Source organism: Pteropus vampyrus, unplaced genomic scaffold (genome assembly GCF_000151845.1).
Source record: "Pteropus vampyrus isolate Shadow unplaced genomic scaffold, Pvam_2.0 Scaffold97, whole genome shotgun sequence".
In the NCBI taxonomy this organism is placed as follows: domain Eukaryota; kingdom Metazoa; phylum Chordata; class Mammalia; order Chiroptera; family Pteropodidae; genus Pteropus; species Pteropus vampyrus.
In genome coordinates this window covers 7272505-7294322 of record NW_011888878.1, presented here as the reverse complement: position 1 = coordinate 7294322, position 21818 = coordinate 7272505, and the positions used below count along the sequence as shown (strand labels likewise).

General features: G+C 48.3%; 1 protein-coding gene and 1 long non-coding RNA gene across 10 annotated transcripts in view; one reads left to right on the top strand and one right to left on the bottom strand.

The window, feature by feature from the left end:
* LOC111742579 overlaps positions 1 to 18147 on the bottom strand; it is a 40249-nt gene extending 22102 nt beyond the window's left edge. Inside the window, exons 1-4 of one of the 3 annotated variants that reach the window (XR_002781383.1) lie at positions 17050 to 18147; positions 16533 to 16717; positions 14923 to 15079; positions 3714 to 3833 (exon numbers count right to left, since the gene is read on the bottom strand). This is a non-coding gene — a long non-coding RNA (uncharacterized LOC111742579). Of the gene's footprint in view, positions 1 to 3713; positions 3834 to 14922; positions 15080 to 16532 lie in introns of all 3 variants that reach the window. The other 2 variants (XR_002781382.1, XR_002781384.1) reach the window with 2 other exon arrangements.
* FBLN2 (fibulin 2) overlaps positions 13000 to 21818 on the top strand; it is a 97110-nt gene continuing 88291 nt past the window's right edge. Inside the window, exons 1-2 of one of the 7 annotated variants that reach the window (XM_023533171.1) lie at positions 13000 to 13135; positions 15558 to 15740. In XM_023533171.1, the coding sequence (XP_023388939.1) occupies positions 13027 to 13135; positions 15558 to 15740 (292 nt within the window). In that variant the 5' untranslated portion in view covers positions 13000 to 13026. Of the gene's footprint in view, positions 13136 to 15557; positions 15741 to 21818 lie in introns of those variants that run through there. The other 6 variants (XM_023533175.1, XR_002781381.1, XM_023533174.1 and 3 more) reach the window with 6 other exon arrangements.

The following is a 21818-nucleotide window of genomic DNA, read 5'->3' as shown; positions in this document are numbered from 1 at the left end:
TAGAAGGAAAGCTCTCCTCAGAGTCTCTGGCATCTGGTATTTGGGGAGGGCCTGAATGATGAGAAGGGTGCTGGGATACTGCCTATCCACCCAATCCTCCTATGTGTTGTCATATTATTTTCTTCAGCTGGAGCCAAGCTGCTTTGGGGGTAGGTTCTGTGAAAGAACCTGAGAACATGGCCCCTTTATCTGATCAGGGGTCTGCCTGCTCTCTGGGCCTATAATTATGGGTCAGACCTCAGGCTGGCCTTACAGGGAAGAAAGGAAGAAGGCCAGGGCTCCCCTCTGTTAGATGGGGAAAACTCAGGAGGAGAAGACAAGAGACTTGTCCAGAGATCTTGGTCTCTCAGCAGTGGAGGCAGGACTAGAACCCAGCTCCCTGATTCCCAATGCGATACACACCCTCCTCCACCGTAATGTTGACTCCTAGGGACCCTTGGGTCCCTCCCTAGGTCTGTGTTGATGCAGCCACTTCTTTTTAATAGCCTCACACTGACCTGCCCATCCTTCTTTCCTTCTCAACCTTCCATGGAGAGTTTTAGAGAGGTGGCTCTGTGCAGCCACATTCCCAGTTATAAGAAATGTAAGTGTGAGCAAAATAGTCATGGTCTTGGCTTTTGTGGACTTTGCCATCCAGTGGCAAAGGCTGATGAGTCTGCTGACAATTATGGCACAAGAGCAGTGCCCTGAGACAGAGTGCACAAGCACTGTGGCCCTACTGTCTGGGTGGGATTGAGGAGAAGCCAGTAGGTTTCCCTGGAGGAAGTGATGTTTTAGCTGAGACCTAAAGGCTGAGAAAGAAGCTGCTACGCAAGGTTGTGGGGCCATTGGGGAGAGAGAGGGTGTTGCTGGCAGGTTTCACAGCACCATCAGGAGCTGATAGGTTGCACGGAGCAGGATATGGGCAAGCAAGTGGAGGAAGCCCTGTAGGAGCTGCAGGGAGGGGAGAATGTGAGAGGAGTCGGGAAATGCTCCTATTGAGATTGGAGACCTAGACCAGAGCCAACCCACTATAGGGCCTTGCAGCCAGGCCACCGGGTGTGGGCTTTGCTCTGAGACCCCAGGGAGCCATGAACAGGCTTGAAGACAGGGTGTCACATGGCCAGACTATGCTTTAGAAATCCGTGATTGCAAAGAAAAAACAATGCTTTAAGGGGCAAAAAACACAGGCAGAAATTTAAGAAAAGAAGAAAAGCAGATGGCTGGTAAACAAAAGTTAGGCTGCTCATCCTCATTAGTGACAAAGGACATGTAAATTGAAACCATACCTAGATACCATTTCACACCTACTATGTATGGTAACAGGGTTAGTGAGGAGGCGCAGCCCTCGTCAGCAGCTGGCAGGAATGCACACTGGTACAAACACTCTGAAACAACACTTTGGCATGAACTGGTCAACTTGAAATGTATATACCCCATGACCCAGTACTCCCTCTCCTGGATGTTCACCCTAGAGGACTAATATAAATGTCACCAGAAGACTGATACGAGGATAATTATAGCAGCACTGTTTGTAATGGTGGCAGGGGGAGTAGGGGTGTGCAGAAAACAACCTAAATATCCATAGACCAGAAAAATCAATCAGTGTGTTAGAGTCAGTCAGTGGACTATTATACAGTGCTAAAAAGAAATGAAGGACAGCTACAGGGACTGACATGGGTGCTCTCATCTATTCAAATAGGAACATTTATAGTATGTCTGTTCGTATGAAGTTCAAAAATAACCTAAATTAAATAACAGTTTAGGGATGCATTCAGAGGTGGTAATGCTTTTAAGAAAACTTGGGGAGGTGGAACAACTGGGGAGGGGCTCAAGAGATTTATGGATCTGGCAGCCCTTGTCTTTCACAGTCTCCCTTTCTGGTATTTTCACATAACAGTAATCAGCCACTGGGCTCCTGTCACATTCCCTCCTCTGGCTTAACATTTTTGCAATGGGTGTAACCTGTTTGTTATATTATTAGTCACCAACCACAGACAAGGATTTTCCCATCAGACCCACATTGCTTCCAAGGCACTTTGCCTGGCCTCTGAGTCAATGACAGCGTGAGATCTGGGAATCTCTAGGTTCTCATTGGCTGGACTGGCCGGGGCTCCCTCGGCTGAGAGCCAATCACTGACAAGCTTGATGAAGTCCCCTTTTCCCTGTTGGGATTTTACAGAGAACATGTTTTAAAAATGTGTGCTATTATCTTGTAGTGTCTGAATCTAATGTAAAAGAAACTGATTTCAAACACAAAGCTGCAAATTCACCTACTTTGTCTGCGACATTCATGAATTCCGCTCTAGCATCTGGCAACGGTCCTCCGTTTCTTTTGATTTAGAGATTTACCCCACTCCCTTAGGCGTTTGAGAGAGCATATGACCAATCAGTACAGCCCATTCCCCTAGCTGCAGTTATTGGTTCAGGCCTGGGCACCTGACTTAATTGGAGAGAACCTTAAGATCAGCAGACTAGTGCTTTATTTTGTCTGGACTTGAAGGGTTCTGGGCTGGAGCTGCTGGGAATTTCAGCCACCAGAAGAGGTGATTTTGATTGAAAATAGAGAAGAGAGAAAGAGCTAAGGGACAAGGGGATAGAAACTTGCTCTGGAGACATCTGAGCACCTGGATCCAGCTGTGCTTGAAGTCTACCTCTCTACTCTTTCATTACAGAATTCAATATCTCCCTTTTTTAACTTAAGCCTCTTTGAGTCAAGTGTACTGTGACTTGCAGCAGAAAGGCCAAACTGGCACTTCTCTCCAGCTCATTAGTGACACCACCTGAACCAGAAATCAGGTGTCATCCTGCCCATCCTCTCCCTGGCTCCCAACATCACACAAATCTGCATAGTCTCTCTCTCAGTATCTCTTCAATTTTACCACTTCCCCACTCAGCTATTCTAGTCTGAGTTCCTTTAGCTCCCACCCGGACTCCAGTACCAGCCTTCTCCGTTAAAATCCTCTAATAGTTTCCCATAGTTCTCAGAATAAACATCAAATTCTTCCTGCAGCCCACCAGACCCCCCATGTCCTTTTCTCCCACTGTCCTTCCTTCAAAGAACTCCTCAGCTTCCATATCACTAATTTACTTTCCTCAAGCACTTACTGTGTGTTAGGCCCTATGGAAGTCCTTCCCACCTGTTTTCATTTATCCTTCATGAAAGCCTATGAGGAAGGCAGTATTATCCCTATTTATAGAAGAGGCATTGAGGCCCAGAGAAGTTAAGAGCTTCCTTGAGTCATCATGCAGCTAGGATCCAGGCATTCTGGCTCCAGTCTCTGAGGGCTAACCACTGCCTCATACTGCCTCCCCTGCACCATTTCTTTAGGGCGCTTCTTACTGTTTGCTTGTGAGACTGTTGGATTTATATGTCTCCTGTTAGAGTATAGGATCGATGTGGGCAGGGGAAAGTCTGCCCTCCTGCTGGACCCCCACTGGGATGCACAATGCTTGCACAGAATGGGTGCCCAGGAAACATTTGTTGAATGAATAGTATTAGCTAATACTCATTGAGCACTTACGCTGTGCAAACTGCTTCCTAAGCACTTTCCATATACTAGCTCACTTAGTCCTCCTGATCACATGCTGAGGTTGGCAGTTATTTAATAGCTGGGGACACTGAGACACAGAGAAGGAACTTCCCCAGGTCACATGGCTAATAAGTGGCAGAGCTACGACACAAACCCAGGCAGCCTGGCTCCAGAGTCTGTGCTTGTAACTATACACTGTACCTGTGTGGATGGGTGGGTGGATGGACAGATGCTGAGGCCATGTTCCAACAGGGTTCAGAGTGAATGGACATCAGGAATACGGAGTTAAGACTGAACCCATATTCTGAGAATGTCAGGAGCCTAGGACAGAACAGATAAAGATGTAAGATTAGGACACACCTTACTAGGGACCATCTCTTCTTCCTAAGGCTGAAGCCAACTGGTTGGTGTGCTACAGAGGGTGTAGGGCCCCACCAGCTGCCTTTATTAGGACCTTAGTGAGAAGGCTATAAGGAAAAAAGGCTGAGGCAGGCTCCAGGGAGAGCTAGATGGACTGGAAAGATACCAGAGGGCAACTCAGTGCAGATGCCCAGGACAGAAGGGCCGGCCTGCGCATGGTTCCAAAACCCAATTGGTTTAGCACAGAGCCAAACGGCTCTGCATGTTCAGCTGGGCAGCTGAGGCACCGTGGAGTTAGTATGTATTGGTACTTCAATACGGTCATCCCAAATAGCTACCTTTAGCTTGGGTCACATTACTCAAATTTAAGGTCAGAATATGGAAGGTGACGCTTCTCTCTGGGCTGTGCAGACCTCCTGGAGGTCCTGTGCTCAGCCTCTGGCCCAGACCTGGGAGAGTGATAAGCTGAGTTAGCCACAAGGCACTGGAGGAGCTGGGGTAGGTCAGCATGGAATATAGCAGCCTGCGCCCTGACTGAGGAGGAGCAGGAGGTCTGGATGACCAGAGGGCAGGGCCGAAACCCAGAAGGAAGTCACCTCTCTGTGTAAAGACTTTTCTCTCAACACATAGAGTTGCCCAAGAATGGAAGGTGCTGCTCTCCTACCCAATATCTGAGTTCCTGGCCCCTTTCTCTTGGTTCCACTAGGATATGGGGACCTGGTCTCCTTCCATGAAGGTAAGGGTACTCTGGGCTCTGTCCCTTGACATTGCTATGGCCCAGTAGGATCCAAGGTCAAGATGGATGAGGAAAAACAGAGCCTGCTTGCTCCAGGGCAAATGCTTAGGATAGGCAGTCCAGGTTGAAGAGTTGTGTGGGGAGGGACATGGGGCTTATACAAGCTGCCTAGTGGGGCAGAGAGAGACTGAATTTGGCCCAAACTCGGCTCTTTCTGAGCCTCAGTTTTCTCATCTGTAAAGTGGGACACACAGTGTTTAATCTCCAGTATGGTAGAGAGAAATGCAAGAGGGATGGTTGTACCAGAGCTTCATAAATTGTATACCACAGTGACTATTTCAGTTATTATCTTTATCATTGGATTAGTTTGGGTCTGTCAGGAAGCCCAAACTAATTTTGCCAAGATAGGATTGGATATGCAAAGAAATTGTTCAGGGAAGTGTTAGGTAGCTAGTCAGACATGAGTGACAGGGGGAACAAAAAAATAGGGGCCCAGCCTAGAGAATGCCCAAAGAACACTCCAATGCTAGTAGAATTCTGGGCATGCACATGCACGGTAAGCGAAGGGTTATACAGCAGCCTGGTGTCAATCAAAATGACCTCACTTGCCAATCACCTAGGAATGACTTTGAAACCACCCATCATGGCCCAAATATAGGGAAGACATTCCCACTTCTGGGCCCTTTTACCCTCTGGACTCCTCTCCCTTTTTTGCCCTTCTGGGCACCCCTCCATTTTGCCCCTCCTTTTTTTTGCCCTTCTGGGTTCTCTTTATGATGGCCTTTTTTGGCCTTTTTGCCCTTTTGTAGCCATTTTGGCCCCTTTGTGTTGGTTACAGCACTGAGACCATGTGCTTCCCTGGGGCATTTTTTGCCTTTCTAAAATATATTTTTAATAAAACTAGTAAATCTCAATGACCTGTGATTCTTCACTGCTGTCATTTGAGGAAGAACCGAGGAAAAATGTTAACTACACATCTGTGCCATCCTTATCCCTCTCCCTCCCCGCTACCATTGGGGCAACACCCAACTCCAAACAGCCCCAACCGTGACAGCGGGAGCAGAAGAAGGCAAGGAGAAACTCAGACCAGTGTAGCTTAGACATTTGTGACAGGAGAGGGGGAAGGAAGGAAAATTGGAAAGGAAGAGTCTTGGAATGTGGCCCAATTCCAAAAAGCTTCAGCCAGAATTATGGGGAACCCTCAGCCACCTTTCTGCTGGAATAAATTTCTAACTGGGTAGGTCTTGGTGGGTAATCACGCCCCAGGCATATAATTTCTTTTCTAAAAGGCTTATCTGTGCTTTAAGGAAGCTCTGTCTGTTGTTTCTATGCATCTAGGTTAACTCATCTTTGAAATACTCCCTTTTAGACTCCTCCTTCTAATCCTACCCTTTAAAGCATGCAAGAGAGCACATAATCTTAATCATCATGAAATCTGTTCACAGTCTTGCTTTCTCCCACCTCCCTGTAATTTTCCTTTAGTTTCCTCCTTAATTTCAAATGTATAAAAGAAACTGCAAAACTGTTATTCTCTGGAGCATTTGAGATCTTGCTCCCCAGAATATGTTGTCTGTTTGGCCCAAATAAACATAAAAATTTCTATAGGTTTGGACATTTCTTATGCCAACAGCAACCACTGTGCTCTATTGTTGGCCAGGGAAAAGGGGGTGTGTGCCGCTCTAGGTGGCAGATCTAGGGGGGAGGGCAGTCACTCATGCTGTTCGGAGCAGATCTGAGTGATGGCAATTCTCATGCCACCCTAAAAAAATACTCAGGTAACCTGAGGCTATTTGGAGCCTCGAGGCCAAAGTTTGTTATTTAAATAGAGGTGTGTTTTCCCTCACCACATTTCTAGGAGAGGAGGCTTCCAGGAATTACTGTAAATTCCTGCCCCATAACAAGGCACCTTGCTGAGGACTCAACTATCAGCTGTGTGGGATGGAGTAGCCAGAGGCCTTGTGGTTAGATTCAAGGGCAACAATGAATGAAGAATAAAAAAGAACTGAAAGAAAATTTTGCTATGTCTATCTTAAATCTTTCTAAGCACAAAGAAAAATACTGTTTTTTTCCTACATCAAATTTTATAAGTTCTATATGTATGTTGCAGAAAGCGACACTCGTTGGAGGAAATTGCACTCTCAGACAACTTTGTTACAGGAAGGAGAATTTATTAGCCAGTGGAGCACGTGGGGCTTAACAGCACCAAAGCACGAGCTCACCCTGATTAGATTTCTTGTAGCTTATATACCTTTACAGTGTCCATGCAAGGGGTGTGTGATTCCTTTATCTGAGGTTTTACGTGCACCTCATGACTCAGGATAGGCAGGGGAAGTTTCAGGTGGGGGCTGTAAGAGGGAAGGAATTCCCAGACCACTGGTCCTATCTATTTACAGATCGTTTTATCTTGTAGGTGTTGCAAGAGTTTCCGGAAGGCCATTTAGAGATCTATAGGGTGTGATTAATCTATAACCCGCTGAGTCAGTCATTTCTGCAAGCCCTTCCCTTTGCATTGTTCAGATGCCTCCTCTCCTCTCTTAGTAAAAACATATATAACCAAAGTTAAAACAGAGGCACCTGTAGCTTGTACTTAGTAGATAAAAGGCCAACACTCCTTCTATACAAAAACTTCTTTAAAATTATTAAGAGAAAGATGAATACCTCAATAGTGAAAATGATTGAAGACTATGTATGCCGAGTTCTCAGAAGAAACACAGATGCCTAGTAAATATTTAAAAATACAATCAACTTTAAACAATGGGATATACCATCTTCACGTAATGTATTGACTAACACTAGAAAGACCAATGATACCTGGCAATGGTGAATGTATGAGAAACGTGCCCTCTAACCCATTCTTGGTGGATGGAGATTTGTACAACTTTCTGGGGGCCCTTTGGCATTACATATCAAAAGTATTTAAAAATGTACACACGCCTTTTCCCCTTGCAACTTCTTGGAGGTAGACTAGTACCCAAAAATATAGATTCAAGGGTATTCTTAAATCATTTTTTTATAATAAAGAAAATTAAAAATGATCAATGGAGGATCAGATAAACTGTGGTTATAGCAGACAGTGTAATATTGGACAGCTATTGACAGTAATTGTGTAGATATAGGTTTTGATGTAGAAAAATGGCCACAATATATCGCATAAAAATGTAGCAGAAAAAAATGCTCTTTAGAATTTCATTGTGTAGGGAGAAGGCAAGAGAATTAAAAACATTAATAAAGCCACTTTTGGAGACTGCAATATACTGCTCAGCCCTGCAGCCAAGCCAGGAGGACATCTTCAGAACAGAGGAAGATTTCTGCTAGGATTGCTAACAACCCATGCCCCACACCAGTGAAGGGGAAACAGGAACCAAGAGTCATTGCCTATGGCAAAAAGGATGGGGAACCTCGGGATCAAAGGCTGGGAACTGCCAGCAGGCCTTTCACTCTACATATTATTACCTTTTCAGGATAAATACTCTTTTCCTTCCTCACTGTATGTCCATATCAAAGGAAATGAGAACTAAAGAATGACAGAAACTGAATTCCCTGAACACTCACTGTCCTTCTATGTGCCTTTACTCATCTCTCACTGCCTCTCTCACTGTCCCTCTCACTCTCTGCCTCTGAGAGACCACACTGTCCGTGGAGTGTTATCCCTCTTCTAATAAACTTTCCTTTTGACTCTAAATTTGGCGTGTGTGTTGAATTCTTTCTATGCTCTCTGCCAAAGAACTTTCTTCTTCTCTGGGTGCAGGGCTTGGTCTTTCCCCACCACCTTGGGGAAATTTTCCCTGTCCTGCATCATATACATACACACATTCATGCATGTATACATACATATAGAACAGAAGTGGTTGAAAGAGGTTCTTTAGTGGAGGTAGGTTTGCTGGTGTTGAATGTTTTATTATGTGTATTTCCTAACTTATTTATTAAAATCAGAGCCAGCTTCTCCCATTTCACAGATGAGAAAACTGAGGCTCAAGGTAGACAAGAGGCTTGCTGGGACCAGGTCTCCTATCTCTGGGCTGAGTTTGCTGTCTTGGTGGCCTCTTTCAGCTTCTTAGGGCTTCACTGTGTGGCCTTAGGCAAACCCCTTTCCTCTCTGGGGAGCTCTAGTAGAGAAGGAGCTGAGACTCTCCACTTAGTTTCCTAGCCTACTAGGGAGGGCCCAGCCTCTGAGCTCAGTGTCCCTGGCCCTCTCAAAGTCCCCCATGACCAAGAAAGCTGAACTAAACAGCAAGGCTGAGCCAAGTCTTATCCAGGGTGACCAGACTTTTCAGAAGTGCCAGAAATTTCATCACACCAGGCAGAGGGATGGGCTAGGGGTGAGTCACAAATGTGCTGGGCCATGGAGGTAGGAGCTAACCATTCCCAGATGGGAGAATCGGGCCCGGCAGCTTTCCTGGAATAAGCAGTGTCAACGTAAGAAAGTCTAAACCTGTAGAGAATTTTTTGTAAAACTTTGAGCCCAAAAGAGGATACACCTGGAAGCAAAAGGCTAAGATCTCAAAGACTTCAGAGAATAACAGTTTGTAGTTTCTTTCATACATTTGAAATTAAGGAGAGAACAAAAGGAAGATTGAAGATTACATGGAGATGGAAGAAAGCAAGGTAGGGGTTGGATTATAGGATAGTTAACAAGGTTATATGCTCTCTTGAGGGTGGTTAAGGTTTATTTCATAGGTATGTTAACTTAGATGAACAGGAATAATGGACAGGTCTTACTTAAGGCAAAGATAAACCTTTAACTAAAAGTTATAGGCCTGGGGTATGACTGCCTACCAAGACCAGTTAGGAATTTTTGATCAGATCACCCTGTGAAGTTACTTTCCATAGAACTCCTTTGTTTCATCCACAGCAGACAGCTTGGGAAAGTGTAGAGAAATAGAGAAATCCCAGCGTAAAAAAAAAACAAAACAAAAAAACCCTACTGGTTTCCCCTACTTCCTCTCTCTACACACCCCATTCCATGTACTTTAGCCCCTCCAACCATCTGCCAAGGGGTCACCCACTGCCTGTTGATGTATCCTGGGGATGGGGAACCCATGGCCTCCTACAACGTACTCTGCTCCTTCCTCTGCAAGGGCAGAGAAAAGCATGCAGACTCTGCAGTTGGGCTGCTCTGAGCTGGGGCCCTCACTATGCCATTGAATCTCAGTTTCTTTGTCTGTCAAGTGGGGTAATATCTAGCACCTCTAGGATTGTTGTGAGGATTAAATTAATTAATTTAGGGTCCCCTGTGTATGGTTAACAGATAGGAGTTTACTTTTTCCCCCTATATCGTCCCCTTTATTTAAGGCAAAGCACCCTTTGGGGAGAGTCTGGGCATCACAAAGTACTGATCCCTATTGGCTAACCCCAGTGTCCAACAGGGCCTGGGGAGTACAGGCTCCAGACTTGGTAGGTAATGTTGTGTCAATGAAAGAAATTCTATTAGCAAAGACTCTTGGGTGTGAGTAATAAAACTCCAGCTCAAATTGGCTGAAGCCCCAAAGGGAATTTACTGGCCCTTGTAACTGAAAAATCCAAGGGTAGGATGGCTTGCAGCAGAGCTACAGTCGGATGCTTAAATGTTATGTCATCAGAAAAGTCTCTCTCTCTTTTTTTCTTCCTTCCCTCCTTTCAGACCTGCTTTCCTTTGAGCTGGCTTCATTCTCAGCAGGTTTCTTTAAGAGGTGGCCTCCATGCTACAGGCTCACACCCACAGCTGAGCAACACAGCAGGGAGAATGAGCTTTAAATAAAGAGGCCCCCTCGCTTAAGTCACAAATCCTTCCCTGGATGAAATAGGCCAGCAGGCCACACCTGGGCCAGGTGCCTACCCAGGAGGGGAGGATAAACTCTATCTGAATGAACCACATGGACCCAGAATGGAGAGAAGAGGGGACTCAGGGTCTGGTAGCTGCAGCAGAGGACAGGGGTGGGCAGAAGTCACAGGTGTCAACTGCATCAGTCTTCTTGAGGGCAATGAACCATGAGCTCCTGTGACAGATGGGCAAACACAGTATGCTATGGCTTCTTAGTAGTACATTTGAGCTACTATTGAAGTGGTCGGTGGTTAGTAGGTAGGCATAAGTTGGGCTGCTATAACAAAGAGACTCTAAAAATCTATAGCTTAATGTATTTATTTCTCTTTCATGTGAAGGTCCGGACTAGGTATGATGGCTCCACGATGCTCAGGGACTCCTTCTGCCCAAGTGTGACATCTACTTGGTATACAAGATGGCTGATCCAGCTCCATGTCCACCACTAGGTTCTCATTTCAGCCAGTGGGAAGGGGAAAGGGAAGGGGGAGACCACATCACTTCTGTTCCCATTCAATGGCCTTAAACTTTCACAGTTGTACCTGGCTGCCAGGGAGGCTGGGAATATAGTCTTCAGCCAGGTAGCCATGGGCCTATGTAAACTTTCTATAGTTATATTTCTGATATGAAGACTGGGGTGAGACTAGTAGTTTCTGTCCCAGCTGGAAGAGTATTCATGGTGGGTAGAAGGGCAGGGAAGTGAGAAAGTTCCTGGTATATAATCAGCTGCTCATTGAATTGAAGGTAAAGGTGCTGGGGGGTAAGGACAGGAGTGTGTGTGGGTGAAGAGGCTGGAGAGGTGGTGGTGCAGCCTACTCCTAGAGGGAGAGATGAGGGTGAAGAGGCCCACGCAGACCCTGGGACTCAGGGCAGTTTGAACAGTGTCAACGTTGAGAAATGTCCAAGGCTATCAAGAATTTTTTAAGAGTTTATTTGAGCCAAGATTTCAAATGCTCTCCAGAATGACATTTTGCAGTTTCTTTTACATATCTGCAGTGAAGGAGAGAATGTAAGGAAGATTACATAAAGTTGGGAGAAAGCAAGGCGGGAATTGGATTACAGGATAGTTAAGATTATGTGCTCCCTTGAGAGTGGTTACACTTTTGAGGAGTCTGAAAAAGGAGGCATTCCAAAGTTTTGTTAACCTAAATGCACAAACACAATGGACAGGGTTGGCTTAAGACAAAGGTAAACCTTTTACTAAAGAAGTTATAGGCCTGGGGCGTGACTGCCCAGTTAGGATTTTATGATCAGATCACCCTGCGAGGTTGCTTTTGGGCACTGGACTTGCCAGATTTATTATAGAGTCCCTTTTTTTTCACAACAGGGAATTCCAGGAACTGGCATGAGGCATCATGGGCTCTAGCTGGTCACATCTCCTTGGTCTCACAGACAAAGGGACACAGTTGGAAGAAGGACAAAAGGGGAAACTCCAAGCAGGGTTTTCCAAAATTGACAGCACCGTACAGTCAATTTAGAGGCTAAAAAAATAATGATGCCTGGCTACACCCTCTGGAGACTCAGATTTAATTGTTCTGGAGTACAGTACACACTGATATTTCAAAAAGAAGTCCCAGGTGATTCCAAAGGATTTCCATGTTCAAAAGCTCAGGTCTGGGCAGTGCTGCCAGGGTCTTTGTTGGGTAGCTGGATGGCAGGTAGTGCCACACCTTGGGTAAGAAGGGCCAATGTCTGAAAATCACTGCCCATCGTCTTGAAATATCTTTCCCATATTTGTGAAATATTCCAGATTCTTGCTGGGCCCAGACAGTCACTTTCTTAGCCTCTTTTGCAGCCAAGGACAGACAATTGCCCCATACTGCCTAGTTATTGTGTCTACAACAGATGCTGAACGGGACGCAAGAGCTATGACAAAAGAGGCCTAGTGCAGAGCCTATTCTTGGAGGAAGGGGTATTATATCAGTCCTCAAAGGCAGCAGCAGAAGTTCTGGTGGGGAGTCTGGGCCTACCATTCAAGGGGTGGGCAGTCCCCATGCTATCTGCACCCAGGTGTGCAGGGAGATTTGGGGCACTGTTGCTGGCTCAAGTTGTTTTAGTATGTGTGCAGCTAATGACAACAATTGAGAGCTTATCATGTGCCAGACTCTGCTCTAAGCACCTTAAAACAATTCTATGAGACAGGAACTATTTTATAGATGAGGCCAGTGAGGCCAGAGGACTGACACCATCTGCTGAATGTCACTCAGGAGAGAGGTGACTTTAAACCAGGCCATCTGGCTACAGAGTCCATTATTGTTGTATGGGGTTATTATTATTGTTACTCTAATTTCTCAGAGGGCAGAGGAGGTACAGTGACCTCCCCAAGGCTACCTAGCGAGGATATAGACCCAGGAAACCCAGTGAGCCTTCTTTTCCCTATCCAGGCTGCCAGGTGGTACAAGTGAGCCTTATGCCTGTCAAACCCTGGCGTCACAATGCCCAGGGGGCTGGCGAGATTGTCATTGATGTGAATAACTTTGCTGCCCACTCTGAGCATTTTGATTCAGCCTTATCAGTCTGGAACTTCCGGCAAACGTGTCTCAGCCAAACCTGGGCCCCAAATTCCTGGTGGGTGATGTGTGCTCTGTCTTCAGTAACAGCCCTGGCAGGGCTCCCAGGGGATGGCCGCCTTGGCTGCATCTCCAGCTCAGATAACAGAGTACGGGGGAAGTGTCTCCACTTTATCTCCTGGAAAGCTGGCTTGGCTTTGGGCTCTCAGCAGGCTGCAAGGTGAGACCAAATCTCCACCTATTGCTTATCCTCCAGGCTCCAGGAGCCTGCTGCATGGAAAGGATCTATATCAGAGGGTGGGAAGTTGCCCAGGTGAGTAAGGCAGGTATCTTCTATCACCCCATGCTGCCTGCCTGCTGACAGAAGAGTCAATCTGTCATTCACTTACTCTTCAGATTTTTACTGAGCACTCCTCTTGGGCCAAGCCCTGTTCAAAATATTTGAATTCATTTAATTTTATCTACAACACCTAAGATAGGCCCTGATGTCATTATGTTAATTTTACAGCTGAGGAAATCAAGGCCCAGAAATAATTGCCCAAGCTCACACAGCTGGTTTGTGGTAGTGTTCTTTATCCCAGGCTATCCTGCCTATGGTTCATTTACAAATAAATAAAAAAGTCAGGTAATGACAAACACTCTAAGTTGTAGAGAGGGTAGAGCAGTTGCTACCTCTGCTTCGTCTTAGAGAATGCTCTTTGCAAGGGTGGTGACTTTTCGGCCTTATCTCAATGCAAAGAGGAGGCAGCCTTGGTGATCTAGGGATAGGGCTTTTCAGGCAGAGTGAACTACGAATGCAAAGGTCCTGAGGGAAAACGAGTTCAGGCCTAGAGAGCAAAGGGCCTGCCCAGGGTTAGACAGAAAGCTGGGCCAACTGGATCCAGGTTCTCAGTCCAGGGTTTGGCCCCCATATCCCCTCTTGGCTCCTCTGCGGTCAGCCCTTTCTGAGCCCCTGGGTATTTCCAGGCTGTAGCTCCTCCCAGCTGTGTGACCCTGGGAAAGTGGCTTCCCTTCTCTCTGCCTATCCTCTGTGCTGCCTCACCCCTGTCCTGGGGCTATAGTGAGGCCCCTGGAATGGAGATGGGGTAGGGCGCACTCTGGGCTCCTGGCTGCAACCCAGATATAAGGTGGCAATGACTGGGCTATGTGTCATTTAGTGGTGTGGGGAGTTGGTTGTGGAGGTTCTGAAGTCCCAGAGGGCCTGGTCTAGGCCTTAGGTCCTAGAGAATGTAGCCCCAGGACTGAGAAACCAAGAGAGAGATTCAGAGGGAAACAGAGACCAAGAAGGACAGAGTAAGATGGAGAGACAGATCGACCTTAAAAATGAAAGAGAAGAATGGAAAGCAAGAGACAGGATGGGTGAAGAGTGAGAAATTCCGAGAGAGAGAGAGAGAGAGAGAGACAGACAGACAGACAGACAGACAGATAGACACAGAGAGAGGCACTAAGAGTAGACATGAGAGAAAATTGTGAATATTCTAAATGCCACTGAATTGTACACTTTAAGATGGTTAAAATGTTGAATCGCATGCTATGTGACTTTTACTACAATAAAAAAAGACAGGAATAGACACAGACAGAAGATGGTCAACAGAGAGAGACGGAGATGGAAGGACAGAATTCCAGGATTCTGACTGGATTCTGGGACCCTTTAAATTGATGGTGAGGAAGGGATTGGGATCCCTGTGCCAGAGTCCAGGTCTGCAGGGCCCCATGGGTTTGGGCTAGTCCTCCTTTTACTTGGGCTGCTCAGGTGCCAGAATGTTTGCCCTGGTCTAGCAGTGCTGGATTCTGCTTGTGTGGGTTTTGGCGGTGGAGTTTTGAGACCCTGGTCATGGGAAAGGGCCTGAGTGGTAGTCTCTTGCCAATTGCCTGCTCTTTGTAGGGCCTCTTATGAAGCACAGGCTCCTAGTCTTTTGAATCTGGTGAGTGGGGGCCAGATCGTGGGATGTGCACCCTGATGGATTATGGAGATCAGAGTCACAGTAATTAACGTTTTGAACTTACATTTTGCAGGGTGTTCATCACCTGTTGGGTCCTGTGCTGAGGGCATGACATGGAGTTCTCTATGTCTCCCCATCAATGTTAACCTTTTCAAGAGATGAGGCAGCTGGGCTCAGAGAGGTCAAGCCTTTGGTTGAGGTCACACAGTGGTCACAGGCGGCTGTGTGGACGGAGGAAAATGACAAACCTTGACGGCCGTGAAGCTAGGGGCTGGAAAACCATGTGCCCAAGGACCTGTAGTAGCAGTGTCAAATGCCAGCTGGCAGGGTGGAGAGTGGGGGCCCCCAGGATAGGAAGTAAGGCAGATGGAATGCTGGGAACAAGATGGGCCTGCTCTCTGACCCTTTCATACCGGCCTGCCTCTTGTCAGTATTGTACCCAGGCCCCTCAGACCCTCCCAAGTTTCTGGGCCCATTTCTAGGTGGGGACACTGATGCTCAGGGCGGCTGAGGTGGCAGGGCCAAAGCCCCCAACTCAGAGTTTAGCCTGAATGGCGCGGGGAGGGGAGTGGGAAGGGGGGAGGATGGGGGTTTAGGGAAAGGGTTGAGGGGCTCAGCGAAAGCGTGGTGCCGCCAACCCTGGGCCGTCTCTGTTCCGAGTGAGCGGCGCCAGGCTGCTCACCCCCACCCCTCACCCAGGCCCTGCTGAGACCCCGCCCCGGAGGCGGAGGCAGGGGAAGGGGCCCGGAGCCGCCTCGGGCCCGCCCCTCCACGCCTCGGTTCCGCCCTGCGCCGCGCTCAGCCTTGGGCGCACGGGTTCTGGACGCGCCGACGGTCCGGCGGACGAACTCAGCAACGGACAGACGTGCGAAGCGCCCCACGGTGAGTGCTCGCGGCCCCAAGCCCAGGCCCCGCTCTCCCTCACTGCGCCGCACCCGGGCCGGCCCCCTCCTCGATTCCCGGCTCTCAGCGCTCAGACGCCCCGACGGCTCGGCGGCCCCACGGACGCGCGCCCCGCGTCCCTGTCCCAGCCGCGAGGATGGCGCCCGAGCGCAACCCTCTGGGCCCATTGGAGAAATGCGGGCGCTGAGGCTGGCGCCTTGTGGAGGACTAGGGCTTCGCGGGCAGGTACCCCCGCCCTCCAGGTTCCGTCGCCCCTCTCTCTCCGCTGCAGTCCCTCCGGTCACCGCCTACCCCTCCCCCCTTGTTCCACTGCTTCCCTATTGCCCCTCGGTCGCGAGGCCCGGTCACCTCCACCCCCACCATCCCCTTCTGTAGAAGGGAAGACTGGAATCCTAGGTCAGGCACCACCCCCGCCTGCACAGATCCTCAGCCTCCCACCGAGTCACACTCACTGCCATACACCAGCAGAAGTTCCTGCACACTCAGTGTGGGCACACCCGCCGCTATCTCTGTCACCCCATTCTCCTGGTCTCTTAGTCCAACGCTTAGAACACACCTCCCCGCGAGTCTCTCTTACACATTTGGGCTTCTCACACTTGGATCTTTTGTTCACACATGCTTCATACACACGTGCCTTGCACACGGACGTCTTCCAGACATATGTGCCTCTTTATCAAAAGGTTATGTTTCTGTTAAATGAGTGTGCAGCTCTAAGATACATTCATGTCTGCCACACATGTCTATCAAGCATGCCCCTCACATGTCACATACCTGGTATCACAAACAGTCCCGTGAATCTTGCACACAGTCACATACGCTAACAACTTGATGGTCCCAGGCGTTTCTTCACACGTCCCGCCTCCATGGGCACAGTGCTGGGGCTATCCCGAATGAGGTAGGTTTCAGGGTAGGGGAAGGCTCTTGGATGAGGCTTCCTTAAGGTTGGGTCTGGGTGGCTGTGGGGAGCACAGGGAAGGGGCTTAGTCTGCAGGGGTGTGCCTGACTCTGCCAGCCTCCCCACTCCTCATCACCGCCTCACCTTCTCTCCCTCCCACCTCTCCTAAGGAGGGGTGCCTTCCCTCCCTTCTTTACTGACACTTTACTTGTGACAGCCACTTGGACTGGTCCAAAGCTGGTCTGAGCCAGCAGATGTGACCATGACAGTCCAGAAAAGAAAAAAGATTTGGGTGCTGGTTATCATCTAGAGCCCTTGAATAAGCGAGCCTCAGTGGATGGTCCTGGCACTGGCTGGTGTTTGTGGCTGAATAATTGGGTCTCTGGGCCTCACATGCAAATTGAGGGTGAAGATCTCCACCAGAAGGAAGGGAGGGTCTGGGAACTGTTGTCCTCACTGATCCCTTCTCTCCTGTGTCCAAAGCTGTGTGATCAGGGAGTGGGCAGGGGATAAATGAAGTCAAGGAATCTTGTTCCTTTGGTGCAAACCTGCCAGCTCTGGTTGTGGCTGGCCTTGCATGTTTTGTTTGGCTCTTACCATGTTATTATTATTTTTGAAAATGTAATTAGTTGCCAGCATTTACAAATTGGCAGGTTTTACATAAAAGTCCGGATTTCCATCTTCTCTTGAAAAATCACAAGGTCTGGCACCTCGGAGTCCACATCTCTTCATGATGCCCATTGGCTGGTGCTGCCTGCCTGCTGCCACTGGGAGTGGAGCAGGAACACCATTTGACCACATTCCCCACCCAGCCTGCTTGCACATTCTTGGCTCCTGCCTGGCCTGCATAGGCCTCTACGTTGGTTATGCCTACTATATAGACAGGACGGTTTTTGCTGTATGCCCAAAGTGGGCATAGGCTAGTCCCTTCATGCCTGGCTGGGAAGCTTTGAGTGAGCCTCCTACTGTTCAAGTCCTTAGTCATTAGAGCATTGAAGGGCATGCCAGGGGCCTGAACCTCAGGGCATTCTGTGATGGTTGGCAGGTACTTTCTGCTGGATTGTAGGAGACAGTGGCCTGGGGCCCCATGAGAGGAAGGAAGTGATCTCAGAGTAAGGCCTCATCCATTGCTTTTCTTTCCAGATCTTCTCAACAGTCCTGCAAGGTCGCATTCTTACCCCCACTTGAAAGATGGGGAAACTGAGGCTCAGAAAGGGTCTCCTAACAAGCAAAGGGTAGAGCTGGGATTTCAGCTGAGATTTTCCTGACCCTAAAGCCATGCTCTTTGTTCCTGCTAAGTGCATCCATGAGTTGAAGGACTTGGTCTCATTGACCCTCAGCAAATTTCATGAATCAGGTCCACATGTGACACACAGTAGGTACTTAATATGTACTTGTGGAACAACTGAGAGAAGTGAAGCTGCATTCTCTGAAGAGGTCAAGGTGGAGCTAAATTCAGGGCCTAAGATGAAGATCTCACATGGCCTACATGACCACAAAGGTTTCTTTGAATTAGTCTGAAAGCCCAGTCAGTTTCCTGCTCTGGTCTTGATGGTCAAGTTCAGTGTGATCCTGTGTCCACCAGAGTGGAGATGTCTCTTGAGTCTGCATGGCCTCGGGGGCATTGTGGTGTGTCCTACTGGACATCAGATTCAATGTTTGCCCTATATTTCAGGGCTGTAGGTATGAGCATTTTTCTCTTAAACCCCTGGTAGGCCCTGGTGGATGAGATGCCTTATAAGGAGGGACTCAGGCAGAGGAGGGGTGGCTCTCACCTCCTGGCTGGCTTGCACTCTGATGGGTGGCATGGAGTAGGGCAGCTGCTGAGTTATTTTAAGTCCTAGTTCCCATGACTCTCTGCTCTCTTGTTTGCCATGTGCATGTGGCTGAATTAATGTAAGCTAAGGGCCACCATGATATGTGGCCTCCTGGAAGTTTGTTGACTGACTGAGGACCAGTCCTCAGTGGCACATGGAACTTGGAAATGGTGGACAGTGCCCAGCCTTTTCCTTGTACCTCCTGAAGGTTTAATTTTCTGCTGGGGAGGCAGGTGCTGGACCTGACTGCATAAGGTGGTACAGAGGGCCTGTCCCTCTCTTTTCTGGGCCTTAGTCTTCCCTCTTGTAACGTAGGTAATGTCTGATGGTTTATCAGTGCTCATGGTCCTTTAGAGGAGAGATGGGGATAGAATCCTGGGGTCTGCTGGCCAGAAGGCAGTTGGATATAGTCCTCTTTTCTGGCTTTCTGAACTCTTGGGCACCCCCAGCTGAAGGCCTTGCCCTGGGATGTAGTTTCAGCCTGTGACAGGATTCTCAGTGCTGTGGTCTGCCAGCCCATGACCTCCTTGAGGGCCATCAAGACTAATTGTAATAGGCAGGAGCTGCTGCAGGAGCCTGGCTGTCCTGGACTGAGAGTGGAAGTCACATGAAACTAGACATAGTCTGGATAGAGAGCTCATGGTGGGCAACACAGACACTGTCTTTGCTCTCATGCAGTTTATATTCTAGTTGGAGGGGCAGAGGTGACGTAAATCGGTCAACAAAGGAATGAATGAAGTTGATTTCCCACAGGCATAGATGCTGTAAATGAGCTTAAGCCAGCAGGGCAACCAAAGTCGGATGGGCAAGGAAGGTCCCTTTGAGAAGGGCAATTCTGAGCTGAGACCAGAGTGGTGAGGGAGAATGTGCAACAGAGGGCATAGCTAGTGTAAAGGGCCTGAGGCGAGACCCTGCTTGGTATGTGTGAGGGACAGAGTAGGAGGAGGCTAGAGTAGATGAGGGATGGCAGAGAGGGGCCATCCTGCTTGGTATGTGTGAGGGACAGAGTAGGAGGAGGCTAGAGTAGAGAGGGATGGCAGGTGTAGGGAGATAGAAAGCTGCTATGAAGTTTTGAGCCAGGGAATGATGAGAATCGATTTCTGTTTTAAGACACCTTCCCTAGCTGCAAGATCAAGAGACTTTGTGCCTTCATGGAGAGGATGTTGGCAGAAGTGCTGAGCTGCCTCATAACTGTTCATTAGAGCCAGCCCTGTGCCAGATTCTGTGCGGGGGCAGTTCTCATTCTTAAAAATGGCAGGTGGGGGACCTGCCAACAGACATTTGAGATCCAGCGTAACACACCCTGCGTAAATAGATGCGGGTGCAGCCTTACAATGAAACATTATTGCAGCTATGAAAAATGGGAATGCTCTTTCTGTAAAGATCTCTAGGATCTACTAAGAGAGTAAAATAAGGTGCTGAATGGTATGTAAAGCATGCTACCTCTTATGTAAAATGAGAAATAGAAATTCACATTTACTTGGATGTGCATAAACAAACTGAGAGAAGACACCAAGATTGTATCTTACGGTGGTTACCTATGGTTACCTGTGGTTGCCTAGGGAGGCAGCGGACAAGGGTGTAAGAATGAGGTGACACTTCTCAGTGTACCTTTTTATATTTTCTGGTTGTTGAACCATGTGATTGTATTGCCTGTTTAAAACATTACACTAAATTCAAAAGCAGCTGGGCAGTTGGTGAGTGACTGTTCATTTTTGAGTTTTAAGTGGAAATGTTTAAGGATGGTTTTTAAATTCCCTGCTTTACTGACCTTGTAGTGGAACACACTGACTTCTTTCTGGCTTGGTATACAAAAGTTTCCACTGCGATTAAAATTAGATGGTTTCAAAGTCACTTTTTTTTACAAAGTTTGGCAAAATGGACAAAAGAAAACACCATTTCTCTCTCCCCCTTTTCTTATGTGTGTTTCGCCTGGTGGTTTGGTTGCTGGCTCCTTCTGGGGAGGGCGCCACAGCACTTATCATTCTGTTTTGAGCCTGTTTCCACAGATTACTGACTGGGAGACTAGCGACAGGTCCAGACCCCATGGAGGCTGAAGCAGAGATCAGTGGGTACAGGGAAGTCCCCATTTTGGCATCCTACCAAGTTCATATTCCAGCTCTGCTACTCATAGATTGTGCTCTTTTCAGGCCAGTGACTCACCCCTCTAAACCTCAGCCTCCCTCATCTGTAAAATGGGTACCATAACCTATATCTCTTAAGATTGTTGGAATGAGGTATGAGACCACTCATTCAGCAGAGATTTATTGAGCACCTTCTGGGTGCTGGTCACTGTTCTGAATGCTGGGAACAAAGCAGTGATAAAGGCAACTCCTCTGCCCCCACAGAGCTTGCTCCCTGGCGGGTAATGTATATGGGAGACAAATGGTTGCTCGCTGTGGTGTGCTGTGCTGGCTGTGCCTGCAAGGAAGAGCAGACAAGCCAAGCCAAACGGTCTGAGGCTGGGAGTGGGGGTAGGGCTATTTTAGGGAGAGTGTCAGATCCTGGGTGCAGTGTAGACATTAGGGCAGAGGACACAGCAGGTGTAAATGATGGGGAGCAGCTGGAGGACAGGACACCTGTGAGCAAGGAGAGTGGTCAGGGGGCAGGCCGAGTCTGGGGTTTTGATTTTATTCTGGATGTGATGAGGGTTCAATTTCGGGAGTGGGAGGTCTGACTGAGATTTTAAAGCTTTCCCACAGCACAGCTGGCTTGGAGGATCAGGCTGGGACTTATAGCCAGGCCTTACTGGACAGCGGGGAGTTGTGGCCTTCCTCCAGAAGGGTCAGCATCCCTGACCAGGAGTTGTTGGGAGCAGCCAGGGAGAGGTTTGTGTAGTTGAGGTTTTTGCTTAGTGGCTCTCTGGACATCCATGCCAGGCATGTGTGACCAAGGCTTTGGGTTCTCTCTCTCACACGCAGCGCTAGCTGTGGACTCTAGTATGAGCCATCCCATGGTCCCTCCCATGGCCATCTTGAGGGCCCCAGAGACTCACACAGGCAGTTCTGAAATTCTTTGGTCAGGGCTGTCCTGGAGTAGAGCACAGAGGCTCTGAGAGCCAGGAAGGCATCCAGCCAAAGCTGGGGTGGTCAGCAGGGAGGGCTTCCTGGAGGACTGCTGCTGGCACTGTGATGTGAAGGTAGAGGGGTGAGGGAGACACAGGGACAGAAGAAAACCCAGCTTTTCTTGGAGAGGTGGGTTGGAGGGGAAGTTGGGGGGAGGAAGAGCTGGAGCCAGGTCTGTCCACCTCCAGGTTCTGTCCTGGCAGGCTGCCTCTTGATTACAGGGTACCACTGGCACGCACACACCATTAATTCACCTTCTCTAGGCTGGTCTCTTTCCAAG